The sequence below is a fragment of the Cucurbita pepo genome, chromosome LG03, assembly GCF_002806865.2.
Source record: "Cucurbita pepo subsp. pepo cultivar mu-cu-16 chromosome LG03, ASM280686v2, whole genome shotgun sequence".
NCBI lineage: Eukaryota > Viridiplantae > Streptophyta > Magnoliopsida > Cucurbitales > Cucurbitaceae > Cucurbita > Cucurbita pepo.
Window position 1 is genome coordinate 3,820,095 of NC_036640.1, and position 25,366 is coordinate 3,845,460.

General features: G+C 35.9%; 6 protein-coding genes across 14 annotated transcripts; 4 read left to right on the forward strand and 2 right to left on the reverse strand.

Annotated features, from left to right (window-relative positions):
- The first annotated feature begins 324 nt into the window (after positions 1–324).
- On the forward strand, positions 325–3,010 carry LOC111791693 (glycerophosphodiester phosphodiesterase GDPD1, chloroplastic-like). Its single transcript, XM_023673152.1, has 7 exons — positions 325–550; positions 646–827; positions 1,373–1,432; positions 1,561–1,842; positions 1,939–2,034; positions 2,222–2,418; positions 2,620–3,010. Exons 1-7 carry the CDS (start codon positions 454–456, stop codon positions 2,885–2,887), a joined length of 1,182 nt encoding a protein of 393 aa, XP_023528920.1. The 5' UTR covers positions 325–453; the 3' UTR covers positions 2,888–3,010.
- On the reverse strand, positions 1,969–14,162 carry LOC111791692 (putative pentatricopeptide repeat-containing protein At2g01510). Of its 7 annotated transcripts, XM_023673150.1 has the most exons (6): positions 11,125–14,162; positions 10,887–10,978; positions 7,928–8,208; positions 7,691–7,732; positions 7,436–7,453; positions 1,969–2,056 (listed from the first exon to the last, which is right to left on the reverse strand). In XM_023673150.1, the coding sequence occupies exon 1, from the start codon at positions 13,669–13,671 to the stop codon at positions 11,221–11,223; it is 2,451 nt and encodes an 816-aa protein (XP_023528918.1). In that variant the 5' UTR covers positions 13,672–14,162; the 3' UTR covers positions 1,969–2,056; positions 7,436–7,453; positions 7,691–7,732; positions 7,928–8,208; positions 10,887–10,978; positions 11,125–11,220. The 7 variants fall into 7 exon arrangements, with proteins under 7 accessions (XP_023528918.1, XP_023528919.1, XP_023528913.1 ...); XM_023673145.1 differs by lacking the exon at positions 1,969–2,056 and having other exon boundaries at positions 6,801–7,453; XM_023673151.1 differs by lacking the exons at positions 7,436–7,453; positions 7,928–8,208 and having other exon boundaries at positions 1,998–2,056.
- Positions 5,258–6,718, forward strand: LOC111791694 (NAC domain-containing protein 83-like). Its single transcript, XM_023673153.1, has 3 exons — positions 5,258–5,712; positions 5,893–6,143; positions 6,265–6,718. The coding sequence occupies exons 1-3, from the start codon at positions 5,520–5,522 to the stop codon at positions 6,520–6,522; spliced, it is 702 nt and encodes a 233-aa protein (XP_023528921.1). The 5' UTR covers positions 5,258–5,519; the 3' UTR covers positions 6,523–6,718.
- A 1,673-nt stretch (positions 14,163–15,835) lies between the features above and the next one.
- LOC111791695 (V-type proton ATPase subunit E-like) lies at positions 15,836–19,536 on the reverse strand. The gene is made up of 7 exons (XM_023673154.1): positions 19,404–19,536; positions 19,110–19,304; positions 18,768–18,868; positions 18,413–18,569; positions 17,725–17,918; positions 17,068–17,167; positions 15,836–16,248 (listed from the first exon to the last, which is right to left on the reverse strand). The coding sequence occupies exons 2-7, from the start codon at positions 19,209–19,211 to the stop codon at positions 16,213–16,215; spliced, it is 690 nt and encodes a 229-aa protein (XP_023528922.1). The 5' UTR covers positions 19,212–19,304; positions 19,404–19,536; the 3' UTR covers positions 15,836–16,212.
- A 1,013-nt stretch (positions 19,537–20,549) lies between these two features.
- Positions 20,550–21,476, forward strand: LOC111791764. The gene is made up of 3 exons (XM_023673234.1): positions 20,550–20,955; positions 21,042–21,106; positions 21,291–21,476. Exons 1-3 carry the CDS (start codon positions 20,550–20,552, stop codon positions 21,468–21,470), a joined length of 651 nt encoding a protein of 216 aa, XP_023529002.1. The 3' UTR covers positions 21,471–21,476.
- A 349-nt stretch (positions 21,477–21,825) lies between these two features.
- On the forward strand, positions 21,826–24,645 carry LOC111791696. 3 transcript variants are annotated; one of them, XM_023673155.1, is made up of 4 exons: positions 21,826–22,035; positions 23,700–23,826; positions 24,282–24,360; positions 24,543–24,645. In XM_023673155.1, the coding sequence occupies exons 1-4, from the start codon at positions 21,833–21,835 to the stop codon at positions 24,578–24,580; spliced, it is 447 nt and encodes a 148-aa protein (XP_023528923.1). In that variant the 5' UTR covers positions 21,826–21,832; the 3' UTR covers positions 24,581–24,645. The 3 variants fall into 3 exon arrangements, 1 of the variants encoding a protein (XP_023528923.1); XR_002814676.1 differs by lacking the exons at positions 24,282–24,360; positions 24,543–24,645 and adding an exon at positions 23,972–24,005 and having other exon boundaries at positions 21,826–23,826; XR_002814677.1 differs by lacking the exons at positions 21,826–22,035; positions 23,700–23,826 and adding an exon at positions 24,109–24,197 and having other exon boundaries at positions 24,282–24,615.
- The last annotated feature ends 721 nt before the right edge of the window (positions 24,646–25,366 follow it).

Below are 25,366 nucleotides of genomic sequence, written 5' to 3' on the forward strand. Positions count from 1 at the left end.
CCCCTTACCCACTCCTCTTTATGTACTACCTACTCCAATCAATTAATATCCAACTCAGCAAATATACCAATTTTTTTTTTTAATTTAAATGTTCGTAATTATTAATTGAAAAAGATTAAATTCTGTTAATTTATTTAGTTAAAAAACTAATTTTATTTAAACTAATTATAAATGATTAATTAGGGGAGGAGGAATATTCAAAGAGCATATAATAATTAAAATAATTAAAATAAAAAAAGAAGGAATATTCGTGAAGAAGATTCGTTTTTATTGCACCTTCGTTGAACGTTGGTTTCATCTTCTTTTTTCTGTTAAATACCCAATTTCTCCATATCCATCCGCCATAGCTGAAAACTGCTGAAGCTTTTTGCTAGGGCTTTGTGCCTAAACCATTCAGTCATTTTCTCCTTCACCTCCTCCGCCGTGTTCTTCCTCGCTCTCTTTCTTTGGATAATGGCGCTTAAGGCTGTCCATGTCTCCGACGTTCCTCACTTCGATCAGGTGCCGGACAATGCCTCTCTGGCTATGTACGCAAACCGATGCTCCATAGGTAATTTCTTCTTCCTCCTTGTTTCTTGTTTGAATTGTGTTGTTTTTGTTGTTGTTGTTGTTGATAGAAATGGATTTTGATTTGGACTTTGGTAGGTGCGGAATTGGGATGGAAAGCTTTTAGAGGTTCGAAATTCTTGGTGATAGGGCATAGAGGGAGCGGGATGAATGCGTTACAATCTTCAGATAGGAGAATGAAGGCCATTAAAGAGAATTCGATCTTGTCGTTTAATGCTGCCGCTAAATTCCCCGTTGATTTCGTTGAATTCGATGTTCAGGTTAGGTTTCGATCTCATACTCGTTATTTTTGTCATTACTCTCCGTTCTTGTGGTTTCTTGCGGTTCTTTAATGCGTTTTCGTGTTAATTCTCATAAGTCATCGTGATTTGTCCGCCGAGTTTGATTCCGCTGAGAGTTTTTGTTAGTTTTCTGAATTTGTCATTATGTGGCGCGATCCCGCCGGGTTGGGGATTGGAGGACTTGCAACTGCCTTTTTGGGACTTTGTGGGGACATAAATCCATATTCTCTTCTCTTGTTTTTAGCCACAATTTCTTTTGGCCCAATTACTTATCTATTCTCTCTTTTTTTCACTTGATTTTCTCATCGTTGTTCTTCCGTTGAAAGGTCGACTCTATGCTATTGGATTTACATTACTTCTGTCTTTCCATATGCAAATTACGAAGGGATACTGATTATATGCTTGCTTTGTTTCTCTTTTTTCTCTGTTCTTTTTCTTGATTTCAATGGATATTGAAGTAAGGAGATGTTGATTGAGCATAAAGAATCAGGGAAGTGAACAAAAAATTGTGGTGATTTTTGTAGGTGACAAGGGATTACTGCCCAGTTATATTTCACGACGACTTTATTCTCTCTGTCGACAAAGTAGGCTCATCTTTATCCTTTTTCGTTCATTTTTGCAATCTTCTTTACACCATTAGCTGTTCTTGTTAGGATTCTTGTGTTCTATTTCTGCTAAGACTTGTATGTTTGGTCCTGATCCGACATTTCAGGGCACTGTTTTTGAGAAAAGAGTCACAGAGTTATCCCTTTCAGAATTCCTCAACTACGGCCCCCAACAAGATCCTCAAACTGAGGGAAATTGCTTGCTTAGAAAAACTAAAGATGGGAAAATTGTGAATTGGAATGTTGAAATAGATGATAGACTTTGCACTCTGGAAGAAGCCTTTCAGAAGGTGGAATCTTCTTTAGGTTTCAATATTGAGTTGAAGTTCGACGACCACATTGTCTATGATCAGAGTTACCTCACCGGTGTTCTTCAGGCTATATTGCATGTGGGTCATCTCATCTCATCTCTCTGCTATTGCTTCAGCCATTGTTTTTATTTCTCGTGGAAACTTAGCTCTGGTTTCGTTGATTATCCATAACAGGTGGTCTTTAAGAATGCCAAAGAGAGACCCATCATCTTCTCCAGCTTTCAACCAGATGCAGCATTGCTTGTCCGAAAGTTGCAGGCGACATATCCGGTGAGTGCCTGTCCTTGATTTTCTGTTGAGTCTCAATAGAAGCCAAATAATATAGAGATTAAGGGTAAAGATTAGAATTTAGAAAGATCCAAATCAACCACATATTTTCTGATATAGATTTAGCCTAATCTTAATACTCCACACACTATATTTAGCATGCTAAAACAATTGGTGATATTTGATGAAGGTGTTCTTCTTGACAAATGGTGGAAACGAGTTGTATCATGACGTGAGGAGAAATTCTTTAGAGGAAGCTTTGAAGGTTTGCATGGAAGGTGGATTACAGGGGATAGTTTCAGAAGTGAAAGGGATTTTTAGAAATCCAGGGACTGTTAAGAAGATCAGAGAGTCAGAACTATCCCTCTTGACCTACGGAACACTGAAGTAAGTCTCTAAAATCTCATTGGAATAAAGAATCTCCGTAATGATATGATATTATCGACTTTGAGCATAAACTTTCATAGTTTTGATTCATATCAATGGAGATGTATTTCTTACTTATAAACCCATAATCATTCCGGTAGTGGGACTTCCCACCAACAAGCCTCGTAATAGTTTCTGAAGTGAGTTGGTTTGAAAATGCAGCAATGTGGCAGAAGCGGTTTACATGCAGCATTTGATGGGAGTTGAGGGAGTGATAGTTGATCTTGTGCAAGAAATCACAGAGGCAATGGCGGAGATGATAAAGCCACCGGTGAAGGCAAAGGCGGAGGCGACCGGGACGACGGGAGAAGAAGGGAAGGAGGAAGAAGGAAAGGTTAAAGAAGAAGAAGAAATGGACAGAAAACCTCAGTTCTCAGAGAGGGAGCTTTCATTTCTTATGAAGCTCATCCCTCAGCTCATAGACTTCTAACATAAACAATTACATGATAACAAGCAGGTTTTGTTTAGGAAAATATTGCCACTCCTAGAAATCTTTGACTTTCTCAACAATTCTATTCATTTTTCTATAATTGGAGACTTATTTCCAAAGAAATCAACTAAAGTCATCCATTAATTTTCAAAAGAAACTTAATTTTCAAAAAATAAATTGGAGAAAAAAAATAGAATACAGTCATAAATAGAGTTTATTTTTACAAGTGATGTGTGTGACATTGATTACTCATTTATGAACAAAATAATGTTTCAGCTTTTAGCTGACTGGGGATTATGGGTTAATAGGTCAAATAATTCAAATGGAGAGTCTCAATTTTTCATTGCCCATTTTTCATCCAATTAGCTGCTTAACCGCGTAGTTGATAAGTACAAAGGGTTAGACATGGATAACTAATTACCACGTACATCTTTTTTTTTGTTCAAAATGATGAATTAATGTCGACTATAACCCCTAGCCTTTCAAGCTAAAGATGCGGGTTCGATTCTTGCTATCCGCTTATCTTATTCTTATTATATATATTATAAATATAATAAATTATTCATTAATTAATTAAAAATTAAAATGGGATTACTCAAATCAAAATTTTCGTTAATAGCTTCTGAGGAGGGTAGAGATTATTTATGAAGTTTATTAAACTATAAAAATAAAATACTAATTTAAAAAATCGTAGTGAATAAATTCTTATTTTCTAGACTAATTTTGTAATTTAAGCATAGAATTAAATTGGACTAAATGATATATATATATTCTACCCTTCAATGGGATGTTACCTTTTGTCGGAATTAATTTAATAATTAATACTGAAGTGAGTAATAATATTAATATGGTTTGATAGACATATTAAATAATAGAATTTAATATGAAATTATCAGCTCGAGACAACATTAAGAAATGTGCCCAAAAGTACACGTTTCTTAATACATACTAGGTTAGTAGAGTTGGTTTTAAAGATTAAAAAAACTCATTATTTTTAACATATTTCTGTTTCAAGACTAGACAGGACAAATGAAAATTAACATTTTTTTTATTATTATATGAAGAAAAAAATGAAAAAGAAATCAATTAAATCTCATAAAACAAGTAAAAAATAATAATAATAATAATAATAAACCCTTTTCTTACATAAATAAAAGGTGAGGATGATTATTATATGAGATCCCAACTAAGTATATTTGGAAGCAACTATTAGGTTCTTCTGTCATGCATTCTATGTCTCCATTGGCTTTCCCTGCTTCCTAAGGCTTTTTGGGTTATCCTTTTGTTGCCTTTATTGAAGAGGATGTGGTTTGTAACCCATATTATCCATGACACAATCTCTTATCAAACCCCCCTCCAATAATTTATCTTAGAATTGGTTAGACGAACACGACCCTTCACAATGGTATAAGCTCTTATGGCTTTGTTTTGGGCTTCCCAAAAGCCTCATACCAATTGAGAGAGCATTCTTTGATTATAAACCCAGGATCATTCCCTAAATTAGTCGATGTGGACTTTCATCATCCAACACCTCCCCTCGAACAAAGTTAGCCTCCCCTTAATTGAGGCTCGACTCCTTTTCATTTGGAGTCCTTTGTTCGACATTTGAGGATTTACCAATCTATTGCCACAACTAAGTTTAAGGCATGACTCTGATATTAGACGAACACTACTCTCCACAATCAATGGTGTGAGATTGTCCACTTTGAGAATAAGCCTCGTAACAATGAACAATGGAGAGAGTATTCTTTGATCATAAACCCATGATCATTCCCTAAATTGCCCTTAAGGAGAGGAGACACGCGTTTCTGGCATGCCACTTGGCGAGCATTGATTGGTTGCAACCATTACGACGTCAAGCGTTGAATCCTCGACAACATAAGGAATTCTGGCTATTTACATCGTGACAATGCAAGTGGATTGAAGTTCAGTTGAGAGACGAGGGCAAGGGCAAGCATTTAGGTTGCTCATGCTCCATCCATGAGATTGATGTTGGTTTTGGGTAGCTATATTTGTGGCCTAACCTCAAGCTATATTCCTTGTATTTATAAATCTAATACGGAAAATAAAAGTACTTTTGAGAACAATTAAAAAAAAATGGTTGAATTAAAAAGTAATGATAACTAAAAGGAGTAAAAAGGCAGATAAGTAAATGTAAAACGCTGTTGGCTTAGGTTAGCGTGTAGATAATAATAACAAAGAAGGGCTTTTTTGGAGTCTGTTACGGTCACGCGGTTGTGAAAGCAACGACGCCGTCAAAAAACAACAAAGAAATTCCGTTTCGAAAAAGTCAAAAAATATTTTTTTAAAAATAAAAAATAAAATAAAATCAATTTCTGATTCCGAATTCTAGTCGGACTAGGATTTCCTATTTCTCACATTCCATAAAACGCAAGGAAAGATCCTTCCCTTTCTCGTTCATCCCTCCCTCCCATACCCCTTCATCTCTCTCTCTCTCTCTCTCTCTCTCTCTCTTTTGTTATTGTTCTTGTTCTTGTTCTTCGTTTCTTTCCTACTTTTCTTCTCTCTTTTTCCCTCCCTCCTTCATATTATAAACCAATCCCAGATGGGTTCTTTCTTCTCTATTCCTATTTCGCCACTTCTTTGAGATTTTCAGAGAGATTTCTGCAGAATGTTTCCAATGGAGAATACATCAAACTTTGTCTTCGATGGAGGTATCAGATTGCCTGTTGGATATCGATTTAGCCCGACGGATGAGGAGCTGGTCGAGCACTACTTGAAAAGGAAGGTGTTTGGTTTGCCACTCCCTGCTTCTGTCATTCCTGAGTTCAATGTGTTCCTCACAGATCCATGGGGTCTGCCTGGTAACTTCAAATTTCTAAATTCTCATCTCGAAACTTCTTTTCAGAGACAGACAGAGACAGAAACAGAGTTTTCTCATTGGTTTCAATTTCTTGAGTTTAGAAAGTACTAATGCTGGACTTGTTGTTATGAATTGATTGGATTCTGTGTTCTTGTTCTTGTTTTTGTTTGTTGGGTTTTAGGGGATTTGAAAGAAAAGAGATTCTTTTTCAGCAAACAGAAGAGTTTCTTGAGGATGAATGCTGGGTGTGGGATTTGGAAGTCCATTGGGAAAGAGAAATTCATCATAACCCAAGGGATCAACCAGTTGTTTGGGCTGAGGAAATCTCTGGTTTTTTCAGAGTCAAAATTTCCTGAGAGAACAAGAACAACTCGGTGGGTCATGCATGAATATCGACTGGCTCGCTCTGCAGCAACTTCCAACTCAACCCAGGTACAGACAAAATTGACCGTGGACTTTTAGTAAATTACCAAAACTACCCTTCTTTCATAAGAACTGCATTCATTTTTTACCGTGGGGTTTGTTTTGTTTTGGTTCTGGATCAAAAAAGCAGATCGAAGTGGGGGATTGGGCTGTGTACTGCTTGTTTCAGAAGAGAAGAAAACACAAAAGGAAAGGGGTGAAAGAGAACCAGAGAGTGGCAGCGGCGCAGGGAAGTATATTGGACTTGACGGTGGAGGATAGTTGGGAATTTCCTCAGCCTTGTGCTTCGTGTTCAAGTGGAGTCACTCAAGTCTCTTCAAATGGTACGGGAAGTACGGACCAGGAAGAGACCAGCGGTGGCTTAGACTTAGGCTTAGGCTTTTCTTAATTTTCTCAAACTCATTTCAGTGCCTGAAAGTTGAATTTGTTTTGTTTTGGGTTGCTCTGGCTCAACTGGAAGTCAAAAAGACAAGGAAAAAAAGGGCAAATTTAACGACGACTACTACTCTTCCTTAGCGAGTAAGAAAGAAAGGACAGATAGATAGATGATGTCTTTTTTAAGTTAAATGCGATTTGAATTTCCACTTTTTGTGTGCCCTGCTTCTATAAAATCCACCAAAACTCGAGTTTTCAGATAATCATGGGGCTGGGGAGAAACAAAAAAGTGGCATCTATTATTTTTTTGGTATTTTAGCTGGCTCTATCAAAACCCAGAAGGCCAGACAATCTACAACTTATATATATAATTATGCAAGATAATGACAAATTTGAGCATCCATTATAGCAGGCAAAATGGTATTTTGGTATCCAATTCAATAGGCTATCAGTGGAGAGAGAGAGAGAGAGAGAGGAACCTTCATGTGAGGCTATTCGTAATGGCATCTTTGGCATATGAACTCGATACCCCATTAGTGATTTTAATATCTTTTTCCCAAATCCTCGAATCTCCACGACTTTCTTGAGTTTAGATTTTTATTATATTTTTAAGAGAGGGATTCCCGAGTCTTAAATTATTAGATTTGGGTTGGATGGATGTATTTTCTCTAAACGAATGGCGTTTTGTCGTAATGGGATGGCTGAGCAATGTTTTTATATATTGGGGAGAAAAATAAAATTCCAAGCTTGGGCAACACAACGCATCCTCATGGAGAGCTACAGCCTACGGGCTACGGGTATAAGATTCTGTTTGTCTACTAGTAGAAGACCTAAGAAAAACACAAATATCCAGAAACTATTTTTCCCAAGGAAAAGATATTAAAAATAAAAAAGAATCCATCTACAGTTTTGAGAAATTTCCTGACCTTTCGATTTCTGTTCTGCTTCAATATTTCATGGATTCAATGTTTTCGTCGCCAATAACAAGCAAAAAAAAAAAACGTCAGATTCCTTAAGCAGCAGAAAAGTAAAGTGGAAGGGCAAAGAAACAAGGTTGAATGGGGAAGGAAAAGTTGGTTTCTTGCAGCAGAGGTTTTAGAATCTTTGAAGAAATGATCTTAATAAAACGATAGTAAAACTCTGCACGCCACAATATTAAAGAAGAGAGATAAATATATAACCTGTGAGTTCTGGCTGGCTCTGTGTAAGCTCCTGAAGTGGACCTGTCATGTCAATTTCAGAAATTCATTAGCAAGTACGAGAGGTACTGGTATTTGACATGTGTATGTCTGTCTATTTAAAGCAGATAGTAATGACATTTGCCACAACGTTTATGGCAATAATCTTCAACAAGGTGGTGAAGAAAGAAATCAAAATAGCAATGGTTCATAGAGGGAAAAAGATTAAATCCACCGCACCAATCTATGAACAAGTCAGCCACCATAACATCAGTATTCAATTAAATTTTGGGTTTTTGTCAACGTAGCAGCTGATTTAAGACGATCCTTGGAAGTGATCCACAGGAATCTCCCAGGCTCATCTCAAATAGAGAGTTTCGTTTCAATTTGGGTTATTTTTTCCATAAAGACTCTGCCAGTATTGCATGCAGAAGCTCCAGCCAGAGCTGCTGACAGAAGAACTTTGGCAAGTCCGCACGTCTTCAGCATAACTATTCTAGTTTGAAGCATTAAAAGAGAACCTGAAATGAACCAGGTAGATAAGAGAACTTCAGAAAAACATATACCATATCTTGTAACGCGATGCCCTGTTTACTTCTTCGGTTAAATCTGAAACAGAATCAAATATGTGCAGAAGGGAGCATGAAACGGCCGTTTTGGCTCATCTACAGACTTGCAGGTGAATGCAAACCACGGAAATCTCATATCTGGCTGAGCGTAAGGCTCATAATCATGCATATTTTGCGAGCATACTTTCCATTCTTCATCTTCCAAATCCCAAGATAACTCCTGAATTCATAATTCCAAAGATATTCCCCTAAGCTCTGGCATTATTTTATTTTTACGAAGCAATTGCACACATAGATGGAAAGCACAGTTATAATTTATAAAGGAGTCTTCTCCATAAAAGGGTTCTCAGAAAGCCTCACCCTGTAACCGATGCATGTTTGACAGGTACTGGGGCTGTTTTGATGCAAGAGGGAAGACCAGTAGAGGTTTTTCAGTGAGAGGTCAAATGAAGTTCAGCAGAAATGTTCTACCCATGAGCAAGAGCTTTAATGCTAGTATTCGAACTTTTCAACATTGGGAGCACTATCTGATACAGAGAATTTATTCTTCATAGTAATGATCATGCTCTTAAATTCCTTTACTCTCAAAAGCATTTGAAAAGAAAGTATGTTTGTTGGTTTCAGTTTGTTTTTTGACACAAGCCCGGTGGCCGGTAAACAAAATGTAGTGTTTGATAAACCAAGAAGGATAGCCCATCTCTTTGTTACTTTGCACACTATGGTTATTGGAATGGACGCTTGAAAAGAGATGTTGGAAAATTAGCTCAAAGATGTGAAATTTGTCAATCAGCTACGGGAGGCTCACAAAACACAGGACTTTAGATCCGAATACCCATACCGAATGATACTGAGGATCTTTCTATGGATTTTATTCTTAGGTTGCCCAAAACCGAAAGGTCTATTTCAGAGGCAGTAGGTAAATACTTGAAAATGTCACATTTTTACCTTGCAAGATGGCATTTGATGCTAGTCCTCTTGCAAAATTATTGTTTCAGAAAACTATGAGACTACATAGAAACCCCAGGTCGGTAAAATCTGGGATAGGGATGTCAAACTCTAAATTTCAGCGGTGCTTACCACCATCTGGTTATAGTTGGGAATATGATATGTTGTTTCATTGGGGGCAATCCTAGGCAGTGGGACCTAATTTTACCTCGGGCAGAATTTTCCTTTAGTGATTGCCAAACAAATCTACAACAGTCAGTCCATTTCAAATAGTTTATACTAAAGTGTCAAATCATGGGGTGGATTTAATACTGCCAAAGCATCGGTTTTGTAAAGCGCACACACCCACAAACTAATAGGCCCACTTTTCTATCCACGTTCTGAAAACTAAACTAAATCATCAAGTAAAACATATGATGTCCATAAGAAAATAACCAATGTATACTAACTACATTTAACTCAAACACTAAATTTCTTTAGATCCTGCATCATCTTTGTGTTTAGCTATATTAACCCACAGGCCTTTAGAGGTACCATGATGACATTTACCCATGAACCAACTGAAAGCATGGTTGCCATAATTACTTCCTAGATTTCGTTCTAACGTGTGTTAGCTTCCAACAGAAACCTGTAAATTGTTTCGGCATCATAGCAATGTTACTGACTCCAAAACCCACCAAGAGAAAAGGAAGAGTAGGATCATTCATTTCATGAATGACGGCTACCTCCATTTGTAGAACCTTCACAAAAGAAATTCCCTTACGATCTTCTCATTTCGCTTAGTCACTTCCTCAGGGGTTTAAGGGCTGAAATATAACAAGTGGGAAGAGAGAATGAAACCAATTGAGAAAGCGAAAGTGTTCCCCTTTGGGATTCAAAATTTCTTCCACTTTTTAACTCATTAGGCACTCTTTCTGCCATAGGCTCTTAAAGACGTACGCAGATTGGGCTATCACAATAGAAAACCAAGTAATTCAGGGGCCGTGATGTAGAAGTAATAGAAAAAAAAGAACAGCAATGTATGGAAAAGGAAATGGTTGATACTATTATCAAAGGTAGCACCATCACGCAACCATACCAAGTTGAATTATGAACACAATTATCAACTAAAACGCATATGTGGAGGAAAAAAGAAAAGGAGATACCTCAAATTGCAAACACATTGACTTGGATCAGTCAAGCGCTTGGTATTCTATGAAGGATAGAAATTCTTTCCTGTTTCTAAATCTTTTATGCATCAAACAAATTGATTTAATGCACTGCGTGTGAAGAATATTTTTTCACTAGTCTTGTATATTTCAACGTCACAAACAAAAGTTTTAAAAGCATAATATACTATAGATATAAGGATAATGGAATTCCAAGAGATCGTTAATACTTAATAGTGAAACACCTTAAAAGAGAAAACATGGATGGAGAAAGGAAATTGACCTTTTAATTCATTACACAAGAAGCAGGTTTTACACGATTCTTTTTCATTTCAAATGGGTATTATATTAATATATTCATATTAAAGATCAGTAGAAACGGTCTAAAGCTGTTCGCCTGTCTAATCAACAAACTGCGCATGAAGGTCATTATAGCTTTTACTGTCCACTTCCAAGTTCGTGGGAACCAAGAATAATCATATGGGTAACTAAGAAGAAAGTGATTGGAAATTATATCATGTACAATGTCTTGAGTACCTTGCTGAATTCTTATTTGACCAATGTGCAGCAGAACAAGCTTTTGAGGAAGGAATCACAACCGGCCTATTCTTCTCTGCCTTGTAAAATAGCTAGCAAAATCAAACAAAACCTTTAGCTTATATGAGAGTCAATTGATAGATAAATGATTCACAGTATCATCTTGCAAGTTTATTGCTTTTAAATCAACAAATTAAATGGAACTTTTCAATAACACAGCATAAGAAGCAACACTTACTGTGAACAAGCAACTCTTAAGTTTGTCTCTGTAGAATGATTCATGTATTGCTTGTATTGACGATAATCTAGCCTTCTCATTTAGAGATTTTTGTAGTCACCAATAATCCCCACAGGAGCAAAAGCCGTCTTTAAAATGATGAAACCTACTTGAATCTCTAACAACAATTTCCCTTCCAACAATCTGCGAGATCACCTTGATTGCAGCATGACAGTCCGTACAAGCTCTCAAGTTTTTCATTACCACTATTGGCGACCCATCTGGTGTGTTGAGTAGGGCAAATGCAATTGCTAAGCGTTCACTGTGGTATTTAAGAGACTCAATCTTAATAACCTCATCCACATCGTGAAGGGCACAAGTTGTGTCTGGCTTATATCCTTTCTTCTCCATCTGCTTCGTCAATGCATCAATCTTTCTCAAAATCTTCTTCATCTGAGGATGGGATTTATCGTTTGCTGAGAATACATGAGTCTGATGTTTAATTTCAACCCAACTATAAGCCGGGACCTTTCTAACCCCTCGGTCCCTCATTGCCTTCTTGACCTTTGCAACATTGTCCCACTGACCAGCTACAGCATAAATATTGGACATGTTGATATAAGGAGCAGCATCTCGAAGCTCTTCCATATTAAAAAGCTGATCTGCTGCTTTCTTAGCCAACTCATGATTCTTATGAATTCTGCATGAGTTTAATACCGACGACCACATAATCTCATCAGGCTCAAATGGCATTTGGGCCATCAACTTTTCAGCTTCATCAAATCTTCCATTTCGGCACAATACATCGACCATTGATGCATAGTGCTCTCTCTTTGGAGTAACTTCATAAATTTGAGTCATGGAGTTGAAGTGCCGAAGAGCTTCTTCAACAAAACCACAGTGACTGCAAGCTGACAGAATGCTGAGAAAACTAACAGAATCTGGCTTATAACCTGATTGAATCATCTGCTGAAATGAATCAAGTGTGCCATCAACATTCCCATTCTGTGCATAAGCTGAGATTAAAGCATTCCACGAAACAGAATTCCTCTCAGGCATCTCTCCAAAAGATTTTATTGCATCTTTCATGCAACCACATTTTGCATATGTATCTAGCAACGCACTTCCAGAATATACGTTGGACATAAACCCTGATCGAATTAGCAATGAATGCACTTGCCTTCCCAAACAAATTGAAGCCACATTTGCACATGCTCTAAGGATACTAGCAAAGGTTGCCTGATCAGAAGGCACACCAGTTCTTTGCATGTCAATGAATACCTTTATTCCTTCTTCATACCTTCCCTTCTGAACGTAGGCTGAGATCATTACAGTCCATGGCACTGTACTTTTGCAGGTAATATTCTCAAATATCTTCTGAGCTTCCTCATATCTGTCACATTTGGCATACATGTCAACCAAAGAATTTTCTACCACAGGGTCTAAATATGCTCCAACTGCAATTGCCTGAGAATGAATTTGCCTACCAATTCTCCAATTAAGAGTATTTGTAGCTATGCTTAATAGTGTTGCAAAAGGGAATTGCCTCCGGTCAAATCTAGTAAATTGTAATTGCCTAAAAAGATCAAAAGATTCTTCGAATTGCCCATTCCAAGCATGGCCTGTGATGACTACATTATATGATATTCCATCCAACTCTGGCATCTCATGAAAAAGCTTCCTTGCCAAATCCACTCGGTCGTGCTTTGAGTAGAAATCTAGTAATGCATTTCCCACAAACACATTCCAAACGAAGTTGGTCTTGATAATAAGACCATGAACTTGTTGTCCAAAATTTGTGTCATCTAGACCAACAGCAGCACATAGGAGGGCTGCAAACGTAAATTCTGAAGGCTTTATTCCACTATTCTGTAGCTCAAGAAAGAGCTTTATTGCTTCTTCACTTGATCCCTCATTTGAGTAACCGGTCATTAATGCATTGAAGGTCACTGTGTCTTTGATTAACATTTGCTTGAAGAGCTGGCTGGCCAAATATAAGCAATGGGTTTTGCAATAAGCATCAACCAACGAGTTGCAAACCATGAGGTTGCACTCATATCCAAGTTTAATGACATGGGTGTGGATTTGAACAATCACATTGTTAGTTTCCAATTCACCACAGCCTGATAACAAAGTCACTAGAGTCACATAATCTGGTTCTGTCCCTCCCCTTCTCATATCACCATAAAGCCTACACGCTTCTTTAGATTGATTAGATTGCAAATAGCCACCAATCAAAATCGTCCACGACACTGCCGTCCGTTCCAGCATGCCATCAAACAACTCTCTAGCTTTAGATAAGTTCCCAAACTTAAGGTAACCAGAAATCATCACATTGAGAGAGATCGTGTTCTTGCAAGGCATTTGATCAAATACCTGATGTGCATGGAAAAGATCCCCTCTTTGGAGAAAGTTTTTGACCTGGAAATTAGAGCGGCATGTATTTGCATTGAAGCCAGTTTTGACGCTGTGGGCATCAATAAGATGCTTACCATTCAAGGATGGGTTTGGAGCTTGAGAACTTCTTAGAACAAGGTTTTGAACAAAAGCCGCTCTATATGGCTTCATGGGAATTCAATTACCATATAGCCATGAAATTAAATGCCGCATATGTATTTTCAGCACCAGCTAACGAGATTTCCTTAGCGTTAAATGGTGTGCCTCATACAATCTAATCAAATTTAAAACAGCAACATATATAGAAACTAATGGGTAATCTTAAAGCCAACTTTAACAGACTTACCTGTTCTTCAAACTACAACTCTATGAGATTATTGCAAACTGCAAGAGGCAAGTGAAAATGGCTTTCAATCTATAGATGTCTTACAATAAGCATTTCCCAATTGTTGAGACAGCGATTCGTTAAATTTGGAGAAGTCTAATGAATGACTGATGACAGCGTCTTCTATTCAGATACTGCCGTCTTCAGAGCTTCTCGAAGTGAAAAAACCTTGATTCAAAAGTAGATTGGAACTGGAAGTGATTGGAATAAGATTGAGCGGAGTTGAAGTTGGAGTTGAACGAAGGCGCGAAAACTTTGCTCCAATGGAAGGAAATGAGTGGCGCGGTTTTACCAGGCCAGGTATTTATACGGGCTTCTTCGAGCTTCTGGGCTGGGCTTGTATTTCATCTGTTCTTTCAGAGGATTGGGCCTGAATCTTGGCCCATGATAGATGGGCTTATGTTATCTACTCCTTTTCATTGAACCGGGTTGAGATTCCCGTATGGTAGAAACCTCAAGATTTAGGGTTTGTTTGGAATACATTCTACTTTAAACACTCTTGAAAAAAAAGAAAAAAAAAATCAATAAAAATGTAATAATATCGTAATTTTTTTAATGACATTTTAAATAACAAAGCCATATTTTGATGATTTTAGTTACTGGCTTTAAAGTTGTTTTTTAAGATAATCATAGTGTTTCTACAAAAGAAAAATAATAAAAATTAAACTAAATTAAATTAATCCAACGTTTTAAACTACTTTTATTTATTATGTATTTTTAAAATCACTTTTCTTTTTTTTAATCTAAAAACCGCTCCATATACTATACAAAACACACTTTAAATAATTAAAAATTTCAGCAGTGGTGGAAGGAATAAATTTTATTTTAAAATTATTTGTTTTTTCGAAGTTCTTCCAAGCATACTACAATTACTCGACTTTCTTCTATTCTAAGATTCATTCGAATTATTAAATATAGAAACTAAATTGAAAAATATTAGAAAATATAATATTTTGTTCGAGTTATTTAATCTAATTTAAATTTAATATTTCCATTTAGTTTTTAGGTTAACTTTTTAGTTAGCTAATTTTAAATAATTATGACAGATTTTCTTAATTACTTTTAGTAAGTGATAAAATTAGCAAAAACTAAATTAATTAGCTAATCAAACTACAACTATTTTAATTGTTTAAAATGAATTAACAGAAAAATTAACACCAATGATCCAAAATGAGCATTAATAAAAACTCATGTAGAAAATAAACTCATTAGTTAAAAATAAAAATAAAACCTCTCAATAGCAAATATTTTTACAATTGTTTTCACTAGTTCTATAGTTAAAATAATAATAATAATAATAATAATAATGAAATTCATAAATCATTCTTTGAGTTACAACCATGAATAAGATATCATCAAAGAGTCAATCCATACGGAACGAAGAACTTCTAAAAAACAGGCATCCCTTGAAAACAAATGAAGGAAGAAAATAAACATTATTCACTGGTTCTCGTCTAAAAATAAATTTTAAACTCAACTTCCCAAATTAAAAAGGAAACAAAAAAAAAATCATTCAAACAAGTTAATTAGTTCTCATCTAAAAATAAAATTTAAAATTTTAAGCTCTCCCCAAATTAAAAAGGAAACAAAAAAAATCATTCAAACAAGTTAATACTCTAGAATGAATCCACTAATTCTAATTTAGGGAATAATCATGGGTTTATAATCAAAGAATACTATCTCCTTTGGTATGAGGTCTTTTGGAGAAGTCCAAAGTAAAGCCATGAGAGCTTATGAGTAGACAATATAATATCATTGTGGAGAGTCGTGTTTATCTAACAAATACGATCTAATCCCTCAATCAGCCTTGAAACCGTATGTATGGGCATTTTCTGACTCAAAAGAACCCATACCTCTCGTTCAAGCAAAGGGGGAAACCAAATTCAGATAAACTATCGTTCTTAACTACACAAATGAGAATCAAGACATTGTATTTAACTCAAAGGAGTCTACAAAACTTAATGCAAGTGAAATAACTTACTTGAAGCAACAATGTCACATTACATTATTAAGGATGATAGTCTGAATGATGTGCATACAAAAATATACTAGACTAAAAATGCCATCCCGACTTGAAGAAGGAAACCGATATATCAAGCGGGAATATTATTGATACCTGAGATATTATCGAGTCGATAGGGGCAGCTACCTCCCTCCCCGTAGAGCTCAACCCAAGAACATAGTAACTATCAGATAAAGAAAATCAAAGAATGTAATACTTATTGATATGCAACATTTGGGACATATAATTCCCATCAAATACCAAATAATTTGGACTCATAAATTATTTCACAGGAAGCACCGTGATAGAGTCGAAATCTAGTCCATCATGCATCAGCTTGACTGAAAAGGCTTTTTCGGATCTGCCAATGAGAAATGCAGCTGTAAGTACTCTAATTGTGAACAAAATTATGACAAAGCGGTGCAACAAAATATCCATTGACGAAAGATGACCTGATAAAGGAACTACCGCTTGGTGAAGTAGTGATAAAAGAAAGACATTGCAAACAGACCCACATAATGTATTTGTATTTTTTTTTTTTTTGTAATCAGAAATATAAAATCCTCGAATAAAGAATTTGTATCTTTCTGAAGGTTAAGAAAAGGTGAGGAGGGAGCATAAAAATGCACCTTCGAAAGCCAATATAAAGTAAAGGAATCGTGTTGTAGCTTATATTCGTACAATAAAAAGTTAAAAGTGCGATCTCTTTATTGTCAAGCTAGGCTTAGTTAACCAAAAGTTATACTATGCATCCTGGTCAGTATTTGAGTGGGACAATCTGTAAATTAATAAGGTACTGAGGAACATACAGATGCAGTCGTGACAATGCAGTTGATCAAAACCTAAAAGCTTGTCTTACGTTTTCTCTTTATCTTTTGAATATGTGCTGCTATAGTTTATAGATTCTTCCAAATTGTAGAGAAGTGCAACAAGTTTTTTCTTAATTTGTATTATATATTTAATACTCAATGAGAGCAGTGAGCATTTATAAGAACCAAGAAAAAAACACAGTAAATTACGCCTTTGTCCTCGAGCAAAATAAAAAATCTTCTAAATGTAGATCTTTATTCCTCTCTAAAAATGAGGTATGGCAATGAGCTTTTCAGATATCCACTAGCATTTGGTGATGTAATTAGCACCCAATAATGTGGAGTAGGGTATAGTTGAGAAAAGAAAGTACCTCTGGAAGCTTTTTACGGAACACAACATCCAATCTAGCATCAAGGGTGTTCTCACAGACAATCTTCCCATCTCGAGATGCCAATACTACACCTCCAGAGCTGAACAATCAAAACTACATATTAGAATTGTTTATAGATATGTCGTTGATTTTTCAAAGAAAATAGTTGTGTAGAGAACCAGAAGGCAAAAAACTTATGATACAAAGCTTTTATACAACTTACAAAGGGAAAATTGTAAATTATATTTCGGTTTAATTTCATACATTGTAACCTTATATTTTGAAATTCATATTAAACACCCCCGTAGTTCAAATCCATGATGATTGTGAATTCTTAACTGAATCAGTAAACCTGGGCTTATGTCATGCGTACTATCTCTATCAAAACTAACGATAAACTTTATTAGAATGGTTTAATACAGAAATTTGGGAATGAAACAATGGGATATTTAAAATTATCGCCTAAATACCACCTTGACAAATAAGATGCCCGTCAGGCAAAGTATGCAAAAGTTACCTAGCAATCTCTAAATACATAAACTTGCCAACGCTGAAATAAATTATAACCGTGATATAGAAAGACACCAATCACAGACAAAGTTTTCAGAAGCATGAACTTCGTATATAAAATCCTAAACAATTAGAAGGAAAGCTTACCAAAAAAGACCGTGATGATGGTGATGGCTTGGACCAGGTGGAAGATGGACATGATCAACAATAATTTCTGGCTCGTGAACTTTTACTTTCTCTGCATACTCCACGGCTGCTGAACGCAGCACAGCCTCCACCAAATGGACATCACTTTCGCGGCATCGCAATAAAACAGCGGGCTCTTTCAGTCGAAGCAAGCTCTATAAAATAAGAAACAAACTTAAGGTAGTGCATAACACAACTAGCATATTTATCCCATAGCAACCATACTAGCAAAAATCTTAACGGGAAGATCAACCTCCATAATGCATTCTAAGCCACAACCATCAACAAAGAGATGGAGAAAACAAAACTCAATCATCGCTTATCAGGATGATGTGTGTTTCGGTATGATGTCTAACAGACAAGAATTTTAACTAGTCAGAGTTATGTGAAACAGAGATTTGTTTTGGATAATTTGAAGTTCCTTATTATCTAACACAAATCTTCTCGGTAGAATTCTCTTTTGTGAACTTATAACCTCATAAATAATAAACATTTAGTAGCTCCCACAATGAACTCTAAAGTGTAATAAACAGACAACTAAAAGTACCAGCCAACAATCACATATGCAGCAAATTTTGAGACTTTCAGTTTAACTAAATCAAAGAATCAGTAAATACTTTAATGTGGATGATGCTAGGAATTTACAAACCTGAACAATGAGATCCTTCAAAAGATTTTTGTAGACATGTTCATTCTGGCTTACATTCAGAAGTTCTTTTGATGCTGCCTCTTTCATAGAGTTTACTACGTCATCCTGAGCTTGCAGAACTTTGATACGAGAAGCATTGAGCTGCATGGAGTACTCGCTGGAATAAAACATTAATTACACGAAGATGTTATTCGGCTATTACAACCTTTTCAGATTATAACAAATGCAGAAAGAAAGAAAGAAAGAAAAAGATCTTTCCAGCAATTGAAAATTCGCCTTAACAAACCAAGCCACGAAGAAGCATAAATAATGAAACTGTAATTAACGAATTATGGGGGAAATTTCAGATAATTACATCTTCTTCCGAATTTCAACTTGCTTCTCCTTCTTCTCGTACTCTTGCCTGATCTTCTTCTTCTCTGCCTCAACCAGCTGCAGCTTTTCAATATTGAATTCCTACGAGAGAAAGAAAAAATTTCCATTCCTTCCGTTCAATAGTCAATGTAGAAAAACAAATATACAGCACATAAGAAACCTAGAATTTGCAAGGCATACGTAACTGAACATAGAGCAACGCCGATAACTATATATTTTCGGCAACGATTAGAAATCAAGAAAAATATATAGTAAAATCGGGCCATCTAGAAGCGGAAACGAGTAAAAATTGAAGAAAATAGTGAAAAATACGCAGACGTACTTCTTCAGCGGAGACGGAGATCTCGTTGGCCTTTTCCTCCGCTTCCTGGCGGATGAACCTCACCATCTGCTGGATCTGCTTGGAAACATCTGCGTCATTCATTTTGCCGAATTTTTTAATCTAACCGGAGAAGATCCAATCGGTGCGATCCAGGCTCTACGAATTCCAAGTTGCTCTCGATCGTTAGCGAGATACCTGGATAAAAAACGCAACCGTTGGCTGCTGTGAGAAGATAGCAGTAGAGAGTATAACGTGAAAGCGAGAGCGTGAGAGACGAGAGCAGATACTACGTACCAAGAGAGATCGATAACCAAAAAATGATGAGAGATGGATGAAGGATGAGAGCAGAAACAGAGAGTGAAAGAGATTTGTTAGATTCTGAATAAGAGGGCCCCGCTCAACGTTGGCAACGTGAGAGAGATCGGAACACGATCTTAAAGGAAACAGAATATGAACACGGCTGAATAGTTAAAAAATAAAATGTTAACTATTTATTTTTAAATATATAATTAAAATTTGTAACACAACTCCAATATATATCTATATATATACATATATATATATATATATATATATATATATATATGTGTATGTATGTATATATATATGTCTGTATATATATATAACTATGTTTTAAACTCATTGTCTTAACTCAAGTTATATATATATACATACACACATATATAGATATACATATATACATACATATATACTTTTATATATATATATAAACATATTTAAATGAGTTAAGACAAAATTTAAAAATAAAAATAAAAATTTAGAATTATATTAAAATTAATTTTATATTTTATAATTAATAATTTAAAAGATTACCTATAAAAAAAATATAATATTTGGCACAAAAGTGAAAACCAATGTCTTATTATACCTTTTTTTTTTTTTTTAATTTTAAGATTTATTAAATAAAAATTTAAAATTTTAAAAATATTACATTACCAATATTTGTTGCCATATTAATATTTTTAAGGTTAATGAAAAATATTTATATAAAAATGTTTTAGAAAAAATATCTAATAAGTCTAATTTGTAAGGTACAAAATTAAAAAATAAAATTGGTATAAAAAAATTTATTTAATTATTATTTTTTAAACTAAAAATCTATGAAAATTGTTTTGGATGACACATATCTAACCGGTTGAGGTGGGTCCAGGTCAAATGGATTGGTTCCTTTTTGTTAGGTTAAACCATTTTTTTCAACGGCTTTAACTAACTTGACAACGGTAAAATTGGGAGGAATCATTAAAACTTCCATGTATACCATAGAAATTGTGAAGAACAAGTTTGAATCGCACATTTAGATATATCCATTTTTAACCTGTTTTTGGGATGATGTTTGTGTGTTTTTCCATGCTAGATTTTAATAGACGTGAGAGAGTAACCCCTTCATTTTCCCGACATCATTTCCTTCGACTCCTCTCGATGGGTTGCGGAATCTCAAAGTTCGAACCTAAGGAGGTAGTCGAAGCAACTGCCGATTGCCCCCACAATCCTCCTCGTTCCCACAAGTCTTCCACCACCAATTGCTTCACCGGTGAACCCAAGCCATCGGTTCAAGAAGGATCTACGACTGAGAAGCAGTCTCGAAAAGGTAATGGCTCTTCTCGGGATCGAGAGGTGGCTGGGGAGAAGATGGTGAAGATGAGTGTGAATGTGAAGCGAGAAAAAGTAGAAGAGGACGATCGACAAATGGAAACAATGACTCAAATAAATTTTGAAGATCCTAACGATGATCAAAATTATCGTAAGATTTTTCGAGGAGGATCGCCGAGTTTTAGGGAGTATTGCATTGGATCTAAATCGAGATCAAGGAGTATAGGAAGTGAAGGTAATGTACTCAACCAATCAATTTCAAACTCGGGTAACAACATGGTCGTTGTGCTTACAATAACCATTGATTTTATTCTGCAACAGATAACTACGACGGAGATCATGGCATGTGGCCGAACGAACGAACGCTGAATTTAGAAAAGGAGAAGGTAGTTTTCCCGTTTTCAATTTCTCTATTTTACGCGCCGTGAATAACGTTTGAATAAAAACCTATTAAAACGATGAATAAAAATTGAGAGTTGAGACCCGAACAATCCTGCATCACTCCAAATCATCATCTTATTTACTCTCGATCTTGTTTATTCTAATGGATTTCTACTCCAAATCGAATAGAAGGAAGAGAAAAAAGAACGAAGAGGAAAAGGCACGAAGAAGACATTACGTCGTGGAAAATCAGGTGAAGGGAGGAGTTTATTGAGTACTTCACGTGGTCGTCACCAACAGCAAAACGACAAATTTTCTTCTTTGGATGACGATACTTCTAATAAGCATCTACCTGCAAGAGCGTCTTGATTTCCTTCACACATATACAAAACATTTAATTTATTTGTTCATTCAATTTCATTTCATATACCATTTCTTTTTTTTTTCTACCAAATGCAAACGTCCTTACGTGTAAATCATTAATAAATTGTAATTATTTTTTAAAAAATACTGTGTTCTTACGTCATTGATATGAACCAATCCATCAATCATGAAAGATAAATTGATTCTTGAATTCGTTTCGTGAAGCGTGTTAAATGAACACGACTCTCCATGACGGTATGATATTGTCCACTTTGAACATAAGCTCGAAGAGAGAATTCCTCCATTATAAACCCAGGATTGGCTGACCCAATAGAGCATGTCCTTCCCTTCCTTAGAGCGCGCTTGTCATGGCGACGACAACCTCTCCACTAACTGATCTCCAATTCAATATCCACTTTCGAAAAGTTGAAGCAATGGCTTTGAATTCGAGCTGCTTCTTGTCCCTGCCGTCCTATGTTCGTCGTAATCACAGAGTTCCACTTCGTATTTGCTTACCACTTTTGCATTCTTCTGCTATTCGGCGCCGCAGATCTTTACGGAACTGCCTTCTGTGAGTTCAAGTTTTGTGTCCATTTTTCCCTGTGGAGTAACTTTGTAATCTGTTTATGTTTCATTTTTCTCACGACGGTGCGATTTCTTAAGGTGAATTCATAGAAATGGATTTTGGATTTTCAATAATGAATTTTCGTCCAGTTTTGTTGTTTTTGGTTTATGGTGGTGTTTTTGCTCTCGGATAGTGCAGTTCTAAGTTCACTTCTCATAGAATTGGATTGCAAGGTCATGATGCTATTTGCTTGTAAATTATGGATGCTGTATAGCTGGAAATTGAGGTTGATCGATGAAACAGAACCTTAGTTGGAGAGTGGAGTTAAATTGAAACCTAATTCAGCTTAATAAAATATATGTAAGAATAAGAACCTAAAGGATGAATTGTATAGTTTCAGTTTCATCTCTCTTTACTCAGCGATTAATTTTGGCCTTTGTTAGATGTGGAGGCGATGGTCACTCCTGATGATCTGTCTCTTGAAGTGAAGGTTAGACATCGTTTCTGTAGCCTCAAGTTTCCATGTTATAGTGAACTGAATGAATGGAAGAAACATAAGTTTTAAACCTCAGAGAATCCTTTTTGTACTTCTTTTTCGCTCTGTTTAAGTCTTGTGTCCTGATGGTGCATTTAGATTGGTTCTTGTTGGCTTCATTTTTCTCGTAGCCTGAGCAGTTTATTTACATTGCTCAGTTTGAATTCGAAAGAACGAAATGAATGTTGCTACTAAATTGAAAGGAACATCCATCTTTCTCGTGGGCAAGCACTGATCTTCTATACTGAGGCAATTTAGATTTATGACAAACTAATGTATGAAACTATTTGATATGAAGGGATCAACAGCTCCATAAAAACTAAGTTAGCCAAATTCCTGGCTGATAGGTTGAGATACTATTACTTCGACAGGTACTCATAGAGGTACTTTTTTTCTTGGCGTGTGGTATTGTTCTCCTTCCTGTTGCTAATTCTGAATTTTCATGTCATAAACAAATTAGTGATCGTTTAGTTGTGGGAGCTAGTGGTGGTGAGGCTGCTGCCGAACTTTAGAAGCTAAGTGATGAAAAAGGTTTTCGGGCATCTTAGGTAGGTTATGCTTTGTTGTATCTTCTCAGAAGTTATTTAGTCAAAACTGGCAGTTTAGTAGCACCTTTTTTTTAACTCCGTTTTCTAGATTTTTGTACGTGAAGACACATATTGAATGTCTGTTGAGGATTATTGGGGGGAGTCTCACATTGGCTAATTAAGAGAATGATCATGAGTTTATAAGCAAGGAATACATCTCCATTGGTACGAGGGGTTCTTTGGAGAAACTAAAAGCCTCTATGAGAGCTTATGCTCAAAGTAGACAATGTCATACCATTGAGGAGCGTTGTGATTTCTAACAAATACATCTTTCATATAATGCTCAATACATACTAGTAACAGCCACAGGTACCTGACATGCCATTTTGTTCCAAACTGAAGAGTTAAGACGACTATCTTCTATGGGTCGACTAGTTGTGTGTGCTGGAAATGGTGCCGTTCAGAGATCTACTAATCTGTATGAATGTTCAATGCTTAATTTTTACTGTTTTAGTGCACATATTCTTCATGGAAAAATTTCCTCGTAGTTAAGGATGTGTTCAAATTGCTTATGCTCACGTTGCTCTTGGATATCATTTCGCATGCAGGGCGCTTTTGAGGCATAGCATAACGTTCTGGATTTATTTACCCCTACAGATGATAGCAGAGGAATTTGCTGTAGATCGAAGCCAACTTCCAGTATTTGATATATCCAATTCTGGATCTTATGGTGAGGTAATTAACGGTTTGGTTGAACTTGAATGTGGTTTCCAACATAGTTTTTGTAAAAGTTGAAGCCACCGCTAACAGATATTGTCATATTTAGACTTTTCCTTTCAAGCTTCCCCTCAATGTTCTAAAACGCTTTTACTTATGAGAGATTTTCACACCTTTGTAAAAAATGTTTGTTCCCCTGTCCAATCGATGTGAGATCTCACAATCCAACCCCTCCGAGGCCCAACATCTTCACTAGCACACCACTTAATGTCTAGCTTTGATACCAGTTGTAACCGCTCAAGTCCACCACTAGCCGATATTGTTCTCTCTGGGTTTTCCTTTTCGGGCATTTTTGAAGCTTTGAGACGAGTCCTAGATATTCTATTGAGGTTTTGAATCTCACCTTTCTCGTAGGATTGATCTCAATCCCTAGACATCCTTCATTCCTTTGGCTAATCTTGTGTATAACGCAGGTGCTGGGTCAAATAACTTCCCAGAACCAAAAATTAAAAGATGGCTATGCCACGGCTGATGCTCCAATATCACTCCAAAGTATGTGATCCTGATCCTTCCCACACTTGCAATATTCAAGGTTTCATGCATATTCTGGTTTCTAAAATCTCATGCCTCGGAGAACTAGCGAGTAATTTAGGATATGATGCCTTCAATGCTGTCACAACCGAAGACAAGGCTTTGGAGGTATGTATCCTTACAATTCTTATACTTGCCTACAGGGGTGGAACATAAATTTACGGTGAAATTACAAATCTAGATTGATTGTGATATATTGGTTGGGGAGGAGAACAAAACACCATTTATAAGAGTGTGGAATCCCTAGCAGACTTGTTTTAAAACCTTGAGCGGAAGCCCGAAAGGGAAAGCCTAAAAAAGACAATATCGGCTCGCGGTGGATGTGGGCCGTAACAAACAAATTTAGTTTTTAAACTTTCAAGATGATGTTTATTTGGTTTCTAAACTTTCAAAGGTATTTAATAAATAATCTCCCACCTTTTAATTTTGTACCTAATAGATCATTCAACTTTTAGTTGTGTGTTTTATAGGTCTACGATATATTAATTTTTTTTTTTAAAAAAACCATTATATTAGATTTAAAATTGAATTTTATGTTCATTATGACCGAGTAGATCTATGAATTTAAAAAGGGTACTGTCGTGGGTAAGGTCTTGGGTTTTAACATCTACTCATTGCATGTTCGAATCTTCAAAGTGAGTGAGGCTAAGAAATATTTGATTGTAGGTTAAAAGTTTAAAAGTATTTTGATTTTGATGTGCAATGGGAGGAAGGAGATGGGTCATAGGCTGTTAAAAATAAAAAGTCCATGACGAGGAGGTAGAGGCATGAGGGAGGCATTTGCATCAAAAGACACACAAAAGAACTGTGCCTAATATGACAACTGGGTGACATTGTTTTACCACTTTGTCAGTAAAATATTGATTTATTTTTAACTAAAAAAGTTTAAAAGTTTTATATTTATTGAACTTTATAAAAAAAAATTCAAACAATATATATATATATATATATATATATATATATATTA